The 13,690-nt window shown below is 37.4% G+C and overlaps 1 protein-coding gene across 5 annotated transcripts in view; it reads left to right on the plus strand.

Annotated features, from left to right (window-relative positions):
• Positions 1-13,690, plus strand: part of gpc5a (glypican 5a) — a 124,013-nt gene that overhangs the window by 79,393 nt on the left and 30,930 nt on the right. Inside the window, exon 10 of one of the 5 annotated variants that reach the window (XM_078945134.1) lies at positions 2,784-2,932. The exons of the other annotated variants lie outside the window; for them this stretch is intronic. Coding sequence (XP_078801260.1) covers positions 2,784-2,851 — 68 coding nt within the window. The 3' untranslated portion in view covers positions 2,852-2,932. Of the gene's footprint in view, positions 1-2,783; positions 2,933-13,690 lie in introns of those variants that run through there. 5 annotated transcript variants of the gene reach the window in all.

Below are 13,690 nucleotides of genomic sequence, written 5' to 3' on the forward strand. Positions count from 1 at the left end.
GCTACCCGCAATCAAGCAACCACTTCTAATGAAAAGTCTATGTGAACGTGTGCAAATGTGCCTTTCAGGCTTCAAAACTCTCACGTTCATTCTTCGCTATGTGCGTTCTCATGTCCATTTTTGGGCTCTACACGCATTGAACGTGCGTTGAAAGTAAAACCAGGTTGAACTTTGACCTATCAAAGATTCAGATTTGGTAGTGATGCATGGATGTCATCCCCTTTAATACCCAAAAGTGCCAACCATTAGAAAATTAATTATGGAAGATAAATAAAAATTTGCAGTTTGTGCCCGGGCAGAATTACATGACACCAAGTCCTTCAAATATCGGGATAAAGCTGTGAAAGAAAAAGCCTATCGCGGTGGCAATGAGCTACAGCGAACACTTCACTTGAAGAGAACACATACTGAATTTTCTCATCAGCATGTTTGCCTGAGCAACCCAGCACTGTAGGGGCTAAAAATGACAAGGTCATCAGCATACATAAGATGATTAAAGGTTTGACATCCAACAACACACCCAGTTTTGCACAGATTCAGATTAGTGAATAGGTCATGAATATACACATTGAATAGAAATGGAGAGAGGATCCCCCCCTGTTGAACACCATTGCTTACATAAAAAGGCTCTGATAAGACATTGCCCCATTTGACTACCATTGTTTGATTAGCATACCAGAAAGCCAGGAATCGTACAAGGTATTTGGGCACTCCTCGATTAATTAGCTTCTGACAAAGCTTGAGGTGGTTGACCCTGTCAAAGGCCTTAGTGGCATCAATAAAACACAAAAATACAGATGTTTTCAAATGCAGGTATTTCCCAACTATTTCCTGTAACGCGTAGACACACATATCAGTGCCGAGACTTTTTTTAAAACCAAATTGATTCTCACTTGTTAAAAGATGCACTTCGAGTCTAGTCAATAAAACATATTCTAAGATTTTTGAAATGTTGCTGGAAAGGGCAATCGGTCGGTAATTCAACAGACTATTTAAACTGGCAGTCTTGTCTTTGATGACGGGAATCAATACAACTGAGAGAATTTAATCAGGCAAGACTCCATGGGTTAAAAAGCAATGTTAAATGTTGAAAAAACATTTCTGAAACATGAAAAAATATACAAAAAGAAAAGCACCATAAATTTACTTGGTTAAAAGCAACTTGTACATGAGACACAGTTGCAGTGCCTAATGTTCTTATCATTAATTAAAATGTATTTGACTGTTTTTTTCATGTGAAGGTAAATATTAAGACAAAGCTTTTACAAAGTCTTAAGGCCCGTACACACCAAGACGAATATTCGCCAGGCGTTATTCGCCAGCGTTTTTCGCCGCGTTTTTTGTGTTCACACTCAGGCGATTTTCGCTGACGATGAGCCGAACGAACATGCAATTTCATTCCCTGACATTAGATGGCGCTTAATGTAAACAGAAATACTCCTGTACCCAAGGTGGCGCTGCGCAACTTTACGCTTCTTAAAGTCGCTTTTGACTCAGAAGAAGAGAGCAAGTATTTACGCGCTTGTCAGAATAATACAAAGAAAACATGAATATTTCAAGCACCAGTAGCTCCAACTGGTGCTTGGTTCGGGGATATTTTAGAATGTCCGTCATTATTTCTTCGCGGCAGCGTAGACGCTACTTGGCGTCTATCTTCTTCGCTGGTATGTGTGCTCAGCAAGGCAGTTTTGTGTTTGAGCGCCCCCAAGTTGTGTTTTACTGTAACTTCAGAAGCTCCAGACACGTGTGCAAAAGCGCCATTCTTATTGGTCGAATAGATTTCGACGCGAGGCGTCAAAAAAAAAAACGAACCCGAGGCGTTTTTTTTTTTTGACGCGTGGCGTTTTTTCGTGTCGGTGTGCACACTCACATTGGTGCCCTTTGTTTAGTCACGAGGCGTTAAACTCGTCCCGGTGTGTACAGGGCTATACTCTTTAAAAAAAGGTGATATTGTCCCTTGTACAGTCTTGGGATATATCGCAATATATATCGTTATTTGACGTGTATTGTGATACTTATCATATCGCCAGACCCTTGCCAATACACACCCCTACTAAATGCACATTCAAGAATGTGGGTTTAGAATGCTCAAGAACACTTGTCACATGCCCCATGTGAACGTAGCATGACAGGTGAACGTTGTGTACCTGAAAATGAGGATCTTAAGGGCTTGAACTTTGGTGCAAGTACCTGAATAAAACTGATTATCTGGGGGACCAAGGAGCGGGCACATTCACAATTTTAGGTATGATTACCATGATACCAGCTTTTTTTCTTTTGATAGAATTGTTTATTTGGCATGAAAGCCAATCAGAGTTTTTGTATGGAATAAACAAATGAATGCTGATCCACTGGAGAACAGGATTCTTAGTTTACTTGTAAAAAGACTCAGGTGCTGTTCAGGTGAACGCTGATGGATTTATGAGGACCTATGAGGCAAGTGAACCAATGTGGAGGTAAGGTCAGGGCTGAGCCAAAACCTGAAGAAATGTGAACCACAAAAAGATTGAAACGTTTTAATCGGTAAATGTGTTTTTTCTTCTTCTTTGGACTTGGGTTTTTTCACTTGAAATAATCTCTTTAAATTATAGATTATGGAGTAGCTTTGTTCAGACTGCAAAAATTGGCAAACGTCCTACCAACCTCACAGAATTCTAATAAATGTAAAGAAAATGTTTTGTTCTGCATTACACCATGCATACTTTTTAATCTTTTTTTGAGGAAAAAGATAGTTTGAAACACATGGAAAAGCCTGTACTGAAATATACATGTTGCTGTTGCAGCACTGCCTCGCAGCGGCATGAAGTATACCCAAGCTCCCTGTCACTTTCTCTCGCCTCACAAAAGTTAACTTTTTTGGAACACAACATCATCTGGAGCTTCCTGTGACCCCACAGCAGATGAAACACAGCAACAGGAGGCAGACTCACTGAACTGCATGGACTATCTTGAAAGATGTTTTCAAAATGTTGATCACTTTTCTATTCACAAGAGATATTTTTTCCTTAGAAATGACATATCTTTATTTTCTTTTTCATCCTTCGATTCTGTACATTTCCAGAGTTTCTTGTCAATGCAGTTCAGATATTTTTAGAGTTACCTCAACTTTTTTTTTTTTTAGCAAAAGAGCTCATAAGACAGGTACCTTTGAGATTAAGTCACTGTTGAGTAGGTAGTGTGCATGTGCAGAAACTTCAAAGCAGGAGGCATCAGAGAATAAAATACAACATGATGCTTACAAACTATAACTTGAACTTAAGAAACACAACTATAAAAAGGTTGAATCACAGGTAAAGTAAATAATATGCACCAGACATATGCAACAAATTCAAAATGTTATCTTTTAACAGACTAGTTAAGAAATAAATGAATAAATAAACCATGTGGTTTATAGCGAGTCCTAAAAATACAAGCTAAACATCAGTATTAACATTTAACATATTTTTCTGTACCTTTAAATAAAATAAATTAAACCAAAATTCTAAGTAACAACTGTGCATTCTTACATTTTCACAAGGTTGTTTTTCAAAATTGAACAACCATAGTTTCCCAACCATTTATTTAAAAAAATATTTGGATAACCCAGCATTGAAAAGAGACTGGTAGTTGTTAGATTGGCTATTATTTGCCTTGCAGATGGAATGGTGACGGGTAAACGGGATCAGTGTGGTAGTAAAATACGCTATGGTACCGTACAGTGGTAGAGCGCAGTGTTTTCTTTAGTCATAGTTTGTCTAATTATATTTCCTGTAAGTTTCCTTTTTAACAAGTATAGTTAAGTTAATGGTTGTGGTTAGCATTACAGCCTCAGAGTGAAGGTCCTGTCAAAGTGGAGTTTCCATGTTCTCCTTGCGCATGTGTGGGTATTCTCTCGGTACTTTGGCTTCATCCCAGAGTCCAAAAGCCTGCTTCATAGGTTAATTGGTATTTCTAAATTGTCCCTTAAGAGTCAATGTAAGTGCATCTGTCTTTGTGTGGCCCTGAAATGAACTGACGACCTGTTCTGGGTCTTCACCCTGAAGTCTCTGATAGACTCCATCAACCCTTGTGACCCTGCACAGGACCAAGTGGGAATAGAAGACAGATGGCTGGCGTTTCTTCATGTGTTGAATTTCATATCAGATAATTTTGGCCTAATCAGATTAAATCAGTTTAAGATTAGATATAAGTATATTTACAATTGAAGTAAAATTTTAGCATAAAGCATAATGAGTAAAATAGCTGTATGTGACAATTTGTGAGCATTTATTATTCAAGCTAGAAAATAGATGCACTTCAAGCTGGACTTTTATCACAGAAATAGCAGTCAATCAATACAGATTGGCTGGAGTGATAATGCCATCATCATCAGATACAGAGCTTAAAGACCATGTATAATTTAATTGGATTTTTCTTATGCAATTATTCCTAATCCTTTTCTTTTGTGTCTTTGATGTTTATCTTCAGAATACCCTGGGGATAAACAGTTTGATAATGGAATCAGATGGGATGAGCTCAATACTGACAATACAAGCTTGATTTAAGGGATTATCCTTATTATGCATAATTAGTCGTGTGTGAAAATGTGATGTCTGACAAGATGCAGTGATGTGGGGTATTCATGATGCAGGAATTTTATTGATTAAAAAACATAACTGCAGCAAATGATTTAAGATCATGATTCAGCGTGGACAGAACTGCACTTTCGAGGAATCCATTTTTTTATACATAGAAATAACATTTTTTAAAATGCGAAGACCTGCGATGGTCTGGTGAACTGTCCATGGTGTGCACCGCCCCCACCCTTCAGCAGCTGGGTTGGCTCCAGCACCCCCGTGATCCTGAATGGGAATAAAGCGAGTCTAGAAAATGCATGGATTATTTAAAAAACAAAAATAGTGTAAATGTCAGTCACTTTTACCAGATTTGAAGGGGAATAAAAAAAAACGTACAGTTTAACAAAACGGCGATATCAATGTCATTCATTGCAGCCCCTATTTTTTATATGTGGAACACATCTGCCCATTGTTTGAACAAACACACCATTCTAACTTTTCAGCTTTAATTACAGCAAACAGACTATACAACTCAGGAATTCTCATTAACAAAATCAATAAACATTTATTTACTGTGGCATTGTGTTGTACCAGTCTTGTGAAACTGTGTTTTAATTGCATAATTTAATTAGGAGTCCTTAGACACCTCTATTCTGCCAACTGTACCTTTAATATCCAAAATGTAATTGCTGCCAATGATATTTATTAGTTACTGTTTGCTTATTTTCTGGTATTAGCCATTCTGGAGTGATGTAGAATTTATCATGTAGGCTTGGGCAGATCTGTGATTGCTTTGTTTGTGGTTATAATGGTTTCCTGCCCTGTTGGGGTCTACGTTTGCTAAATCCTAAAACATTTTCAAAATCATTCCCACAAGGTATTTTTTATAAAGTGACAGGACGATTTGGCAGTACAAAATTCATGAAAATGATTGCAGTCAAACTTGACTGCCAATCTATTATTCAGTCCAAGTATTTTACCTAAAAGAAAATCGTACTTACTCTTTGAAAATCAAAAACTAACCCAGTTCTATTATTTGATGTTTATCAAACTCTCGCCTCTTTTGAAGTGTGTCAGGCTCACAATGTTACTGTCAGCTACAGTGTCATGTTAAATAAAAAACTCCCTTTCTAGACTCGGGTAAATAAAGACAGTTAAAGGATCTCCTCTACAAGTCCTCTGTGTTCTGTGTTTCCTTAGCTACAAACCTTCCCTTTGAGAATTTAACAGCGAGACTTGTTACTTTTGTTTTTTTGCTTTCATCTCAAGACTTGTCCACCACTTAATTCACGGGCCAAAGATAGGCCTGTGAATGATGACTGAGTCTCCACAGTCACATCCTGGATTTACATCGATCTATAAGAGTGTCGGTCCGAACACAGCTGTTTGGGGTTTTGTTTGCCTTTATTTACTGACCTTCCTCTACTGTAAGGATAGATCCAATAATGTTATAGAATATAAAGCATACACTAAAACAAACTCTTAATTTACAAAGATTAAAAAACTTTTAAAATGTATTTTCTATATTTTACTGTCAACCAAGATTTAATGGGATAAAGGGAAGGTGGAGGTTAAAAATAAGTTGTTTTCCGTCTTTCTATTTTTTCTTTTTGATCCTTCTTTGCTTTAGAATTTGTGTTAAATCCATTTAGCAATTTGTGTAGCATTTGAAAATGTTTGAATGGCTATTCAGTGGTGTTGTGTGGAGCTCTCATGAAGATGTAATAAAAAATATATAAAAATAGAGCATGAAAATAATTAACCAACAAAGCTAATACAAACATTTGCTTTGATCATCTCCAGGGAACATCGCTGGTTTGAGAGAGGAGTCAAGGAAGCCATATTTGTAAAAATAAAAAATCCCTCGCTGAACAGAGGGCGTGGACTCAGACACAACCTTTCATCCTTTTAAAATCCTGTTTTGAAATCACTGCACAAACATACTCAGCATGAGAATAGGCATGGTTACCCAGAGGTGTAACCCAGGAGAGGTGATGAAACTCAGTGACACAGGGGTCAACGACTTGGCTGTTTGGGGACATTGTTTGCCTTGAAAGGAATTAAACTCCAGCTAGGATGATTTATATCTGCAGCTCAACACCAGTCAGACAGATTTAAAGAAGTCACTTGGATGAGAGGCAAAACATCTTCAAACTAGAAATTTTGTCCAGCTGAATTTTTTAGAACTTTTCAGTCTACACCTTGATGTTTTGTGTAGACCACTTGCGTACAGGTCTGCCCACTTCTCACCTTAGACAACCCGTATCTACCTGTAAGGGCAGTTCTGACCAAACTCTTAGCTCAGATGAAGCCAAGCTACATGTTGGTTTTCTAAAAGCACGTCATTTTAACAGTCTGAATGTTTTACACGCCTTTCCTTTTTAAATAATGTTTACAGCAATATTGAACAAAAAACGTTGCAAACTTGTAAACTTCAGTCATGACACATTTTACTCTGTGACACATTAAGGCTTTGAAGAATGTGAAAATATTGCATTTTACTTTTGATATACGGTCAGCCAGTGTTTATGGAAGGGGTTTGAAGATTAAAGGTTTTTCTAAAGCTGAGTGATAAACCAGCCAACACTGCTGAATTGTAAAGTCAGTTTCAGTGCTAAACAAATGTCTTCAAACAGCATTGCTTTACATTTTGTTTGCACTAGATACCTTTTAGAACTGGAAAAAAAAAAAAACGTTTTCTGTCATTGAAACTCACTCTCAAATTTCAGTTACCTTTTAACAACACCTCCAGTGGAGAGCATCTAAGGGCTTTTTCATTCTCCAAAGCCAACAGACGGCGTGAGGCCTCTTATCTGGACTGGCATCGTTTTGCTGCAGACTCTGTGACTGCTTGTGCCCCCAGTGCTGTGTGGCAAAAAGACATCTGTCAGACACAGTGGCAGCAGGAGAGACGCTAATCGATTTCTTGCAAGTACTGTAAGCACAATGGGAGCAATGGGAGAGCTTTCTTTATCAGGATTATATTAACTAATAGTGTCTCATCAGTAGACTTTTAAATGTTACCCGAGCTTCGCCTTCATGAGACAGGAGGAAATTGGTGTCTCATTTGCTTTGACATTTAATTTTGTTTTTCCACATGCTGTAATACATGTTTTTTGGTAATAATCTAAAGTTGGTGTACACATAAATAAGGGTTAAAGGAGAGGTCCAAACATGACGGGTACATCAATGTTGCCATTTTTATTGGGAGCACTTGGTTTTTCCGACCAGGCTCTTGAGCATCTGGCTGTGCCCATTAGAAAGAGCAGCTTTGGTCACATGCGGTGACTATTGTGTCCTTCTAAACCCCAAATAAATGTTTTCAGATTGTTTCATGCTGTACCTTCTAAGCCTTGGAGCACCAAGCTTTACTGTAGGAACTCCATAATAGATTAACTTACTTATTCTCGATAATTAAGCCTCTCAAAAACTTTTTTGACACCTAAAAATTATTATTAAAAAAACAGGCTGTACATAGTATTATTTGATGCACCCAAGCAGTTATTTAAACCACACAGTGCTTTGAGTTTCATTTGTTTTAGTGTGTAACTAATAAGGCCTTTTTTTGGATGTAGCTGACACCGAAGAGCGACACTATAATTTGTAGACTTAGTTTGTAAAAAAGCAAATTATTTTCCCCAAAAAATGATTACTAAGCTACTAGTGGCTAAATTACCAATGACAAAAAACAAGAAAAAGACACACACCCCTCTTTTCTCTTCTAGAGTTAAACGTTGACAACATTATAACAGCAAATGCACACTGAAATGACCCACACACCTACTGATTAAAGGACTTTAAATAGAACTGCATTCAGAATTCAAAGCACAAATGAACCACTGGGTAACAAAAGGCTCCCAGCCAGACTGCCAAATACAAGGGGGACCAATACCGATCATAAAAGACTTTGACGAGGGAATAGCACCATCCAATACTGTCCAACATAAAAAAGTATTGTCAGACATCAGAGTCTTGAAGCTGAAGAGACGTGTGTTAATACACGAGCAAAGATCAGCAGGGGATTGGAAACAACGCCAGAGGCCCAAAGCAGCAGCTGCTGAAGACAGAGCTGTCACTGGAACAGACGAGTCTCAACACAGGCTGGACTACACAGCATCGCCAGGGCTTTTTCAGAGCTACGTAGAAAATGTGCAACATATAAAAACCCTGAGATGACTTTTGCAGCTAGAATTCTTAAAGGGAAAGTTTGTAGCTTTTAGACTTTCATCTAAATAAAGAGCATTTGTCTAAAAATATTTTAATCTCCATTTTACACTCTTTCTCCTTCTTTGTTACCTTCACATCCATTACTCTGCTATGTGACTGTCCATCCCTCATGTCTACCTGAATGACAGGTGACTAAGGTTGATATGGGCTCAGTAAAGTTATCAGGGAAAATTGTGGATGGAGATGTGCACGCGCTTTAAAATGTAACCACCATGAGTGAAAGGGAAATAATGTAGAATTTAACTGCTTTTTTTTCTGAATCCCTCTGTGAAACCCTAAGAGTTTGCACTCACAGAAATGGAGACTTTGCAGGCGTTCAAGTACTTAACTTGAGGTATGTACTCACCAGCCACTTTGTTGTGGAAAAATCTACAAGAAGACTTTGTTATTGTTGTCTGGGCCTGTAGCACACATAGTTTATTAGGTTTTCAGCACCTACAACAGTGAATTATTCAGAAAAAGAAAAAGCTTTAACTCAGACAAGAATGTAAACCTTTGACCTAAATCATTTGTAGAGAGTACAGAACTATTTATGAGAAGAATAAACAATGTTTGCATCACAACCCCCACACCTCTGGGTTGCAGCAAAACTAACAAGTCAATCAGTTTGCAGCTGAGCATTTAAAAATGAAGACATGGTCAAGATGACCAGCTGGACATTAAAAAGACAAAGAAAAGAGATTCAAATAAATGTGGCCTATTCATGATTTTTGTGCAATCTATGATAAATATATGACAAAAAATGTATAATATCAAATCATATTTTCTGCCAAATTTGGACGGTAGATTTTGGGTGACACGGCATGAACCTTTGAATGCATCATATTTTCAGTTGTAGGTGTAAAAGGTGAACTTGGTTGATCCCAAGAGCTGCAATGTGGTGGGATGATGGTCATTGCCGCCTCACAGTGAACATACGCTGCTTGAAATCCCTGCTGGGACCTTTTTGTGTGGAGTTTGCATGTTCTGCTTTGTGCATGAATGGGTATTCTCACGGAATTCCTCCCACAGACAAAAAACATGATTCATAGGTTGATTGACAACTCTAAATTGTCTTGTTGTGTGTCTTGCAACAGACTGGCAAACTGTCCAGGGTGAACCCCGCCTTCACCCTATAGTACCTTGGATAGGCTCCAGCAAAAACTATGACCCTGCACAGGATTAACAGAAGATGGATAGTTGCACTTATTTTGTTGAAGCTCCTTTAAACAGGACAACACAGAGTCACAAACCTTGAATTTACTAAATGTGTTTCTTCTGTTTGGGCATCTCCACATCTGAATGGCCTCCAAAGACACCAAAATACATTTTAAATGTGCTTTATTTATATGTGTTCAAACTGGGCATGTTATATGTGTTTAAGATTGCTCTGAACAGTATTTTAGCATGTGGTGTTCGCACTGGTCTGTTGCAACCTGATAATAGTGCATGTTCCTACAGTTGGGTGATGTTTTTTCTTTCATAGCTGTATTCCTAAATGTGACAAACTTGGTGTCATATAATTCCACTGTGATCAATTTTCAAACGGGTTCCACTTCCGTGAATTAAAAAAGACACCATCTATACATCACTACCACATCCTAGTCCCAGACCTCCTGGTCTAACTTTCAATGCGCGATAAATGGCCACACATTTTTGAAAGAACTTAAAAACTTGTGTCGCAAAACATGAACAAGGAAGCCCGAAACCCACACACGTTTACATAGACTTTACATCGGAAGCTGTCGCTTAAACGCCGCAATGCCGAGATCCGTTTGAATGTAGAATCAGGAAATTATAGCCAACAACTGCAACCGCTGTGTCATGTTATTATGTCACCTCAAATCAAACTGCAATAAATCAAATGGCATAAAATCTATTGCAATTTTATTCTAAAATAAGGTTAAATTGGTCTGAAAGCAAGACTCCTGTTGACAGAAAACTGGGTTGACCACAATGTTTTTTAAATCTGCATTCAGGAATAATAGTAATGAAAAACTCAGTCTTTCCAAAGTAGTCGTACTCTTAGAGTCGAGGACAATCACATGTGTGACTGTCAATTGTGGCAGCGTGCAAAGCAAATGTACCCACCTATTGAAATGCCGTTCTATGTAGACCTAAACTGCTTCAGTCAGATCTCCATCAAGGGAGGATACAACTTTGCATGGAAGGGGGCTGCCATCAATCACTTTACCCACATGCAAGCCATCAATCTTTGTGACAAGATGATCTGCAGAAATGACAGAGAAGGCATTTGGAGTGCAAACATGTGGCTGCATAACTGCAAAAGAGGGGAGAGTGGGTCTTATCTTAGAAAAATTCCACAATCCAGATGGAAAAAAAAGATGGCTGCAGGAAATCTTTTGTTTAAAAAATAAATAAAAACAACCTTCAACATAACTTTGCAAAGGTAATAAAAATGAGACTCAAATAAGTAATTCGGTGTCGTGATTCCTTATATAAATGATATATATTTAAAAAAGGAAAATTGTTATGCGTTACAGATGAATCCAGCTATTGTTCACCACACTTTGATGGAGCAGGAGACAGTTAAGGTGAAACTGAAGGACAGGGTATGACACGCAAAGCATTTATAAGTACATTAGTAAAATGGCTCCTGTCATCAACAGACAGATGAGGTGGCTGCATGTGATTGCCAGTGAAAGACACCATCTGCCAGATGGAAGCCTTATTCAGCAAGTGATGTTTTCAGGAGTAGATATCCTTAATTCAGCACTTTTGAAACGTTGACGTGCTTCTTTGGTTTTAATGTAAAGACATTTTATACAAACACAAGTTGAAAAGGAGCAGGTTTTTATATTATAAATACGTAATCAGTTTAATAAGAGCAACTTTGATGGGATTTTTGTATTTTTATGTTTGTAGGGTTGTATTTAGGTTTACAGGACATACATGTTGAAGTGGGTAAACTGATGTGCTGCATTGGGTGAGTGTAACCAGATTTGACCAATCAAACCCAATGATTGTTTGCCAATATTTAAGAGGCATCTCCTGAACGTCCTGGGATGTGCAGTTCTGCATACAGCATATAATATAATAATAACTGTTACAGAAAGGCACTTTTGTTCAGGCGCTGTTCAGTCTACACTAGCAACCATTTCCTTAGAGTGCTTTTTTTACAAGGTTTGAAAGCCAATCCAAACTCTGTTAGCAAATAAACAAAAAAATCCTTGGCTGCCTGAAACCTGCAAGCAAACTAAGCAGCTAACTTGCTGACACAAGCACCTTGCAGATTGAGTTACAAGAAGAATTTCAAATCACAAACCATTGAAAAATGTTTGTAAATACTTTTAAAAAGTAAAGGTGCCTAACATATGCTTGATTTTCTTCTCTGTGTTTTTTTCCCCTGTCAGCTACACATATACTTAGTGCTGTCAATTTTTTTTGTGTGATTAATTAATCATGACCGGTAATTTATTAGTCTAACTAATCTATTTTTATTCTCACCTAATAACTCCTGTAAAATAATAACTTAGATCTATTTTTATTTAAATTTGTGACATTGTGGTACAGTAAAAGATCAAAATACAATTTAAAAAGTTGCGCTACAAAGTTTTCTTTTTAAAACAGACTTCCACCCTTTAGTTTTACATCACCAAGAGGGATCATTTCCAATCTCAAACGATTAAGAAAAAAGCACCTCTGGTCCTGAGTGCTCTAATTGGACACATCCAAAAAACAGTAGGACTATTTTTCTGAGCAATTTAAAAAATATTTACCATTAACTTCTTATTAAAACCATAATACATATGTTCACATTCCTTATTCCACAGTTCACTATCTGATGTAATCAGCCTTCATAATTATGATCTGCCTTCGCTATTTAATTGCTAGTATCTCTATTGACATTTTATTGTCTAGTTTTTAGTTTTGCTTCAGGTTGCTTTTCACTTTTTTTTTTTTTTTCAAATTACCGATCCATCCTAAACCTCAAAAAAGACAATCGCTGCCTCTAATTCATTCACCTTATATTAAAGGTTTTAGCTTCAGCGTGAGATTATTTCCTGTTCTCGGTCTCATACGCCTCATTGTGAATGCTTCCTGAATTTGTAGTAGGCTTATCTCTGTAATATGGATAGCTGGGCTTCTTTCGTTAATTCAGTCTGCCTGCAGACATTGGCATTGAATGGGGAGCAGCTTATCAAAGTAGTTATAACTAAAAACACTTAAGTTCAGGCTGTGACTCCAGAATTTGTTAAACATGGTAAAGCCATTTGCCATTGCATGCATAAAAATGGTAAACTTCATGGTTTTGTACTTTTAAATCTAACTCAAGTTACTCAAGGACTATTTGTCTTTGCTACATGTAAAATAAATGCTTTTTACATATTTATAAATAGTAGAAAAAAAGGTTTCACAAGTCAGCCAGAATAAAATCTTTTATTAGCATATGGCCCCAGTTTAGATAAGATTTTTGAGCATAATAAAAGCAGAACCTTTGAGCTTTTGACGTCCTCCCCGGCTCTAAATCAAACACGGTTGGACGAAAATCAAATGCAATTGCTTTTTGATTTGCTGCAGTAAACATAATGACATTTTTATTGTTAGATAATAGAAACCTTGCATTTTCTTTATCATTTCCCTTCCAGGTGCTTGTGTCTTTTGAAGCCTAGCTTTTTAACTACAGTAAGATGTCATTATCTACAACGGCACATTCCTGTTTTTCAATCATTTTTCCATACTTTGCATCATTTAATGGCTGGCTTAATGAGCTGCGGCTCCTGTGTGGAAGGACATCTCTTCGTATTAATGAACCATGAAAAGGGCAAGCACACATCATTGTGTGAACTGTTTAATAATCGCCACTGTGTCAGAGATACAGCACATTTCCATAAGTCTGCTTTGTCAATAAGCAAAAATGCTGAATGCTTCATTTGAGGAACTGATAGCTCAGTAATCAAGTCTGACTGTCCTTTTAATGCCTGTCT

Source organism: Oryzias latipes, chromosome 3 (assembly GCF_053564925.1).
Source record: "Oryzias latipes strain Hd-rR chromosome 3, Olatipes_Hd-rR_3.1".
NCBI lineage: Eukaryota > Metazoa > Chordata > Actinopteri > Beloniformes > Adrianichthyidae > Oryzias > Oryzias latipes.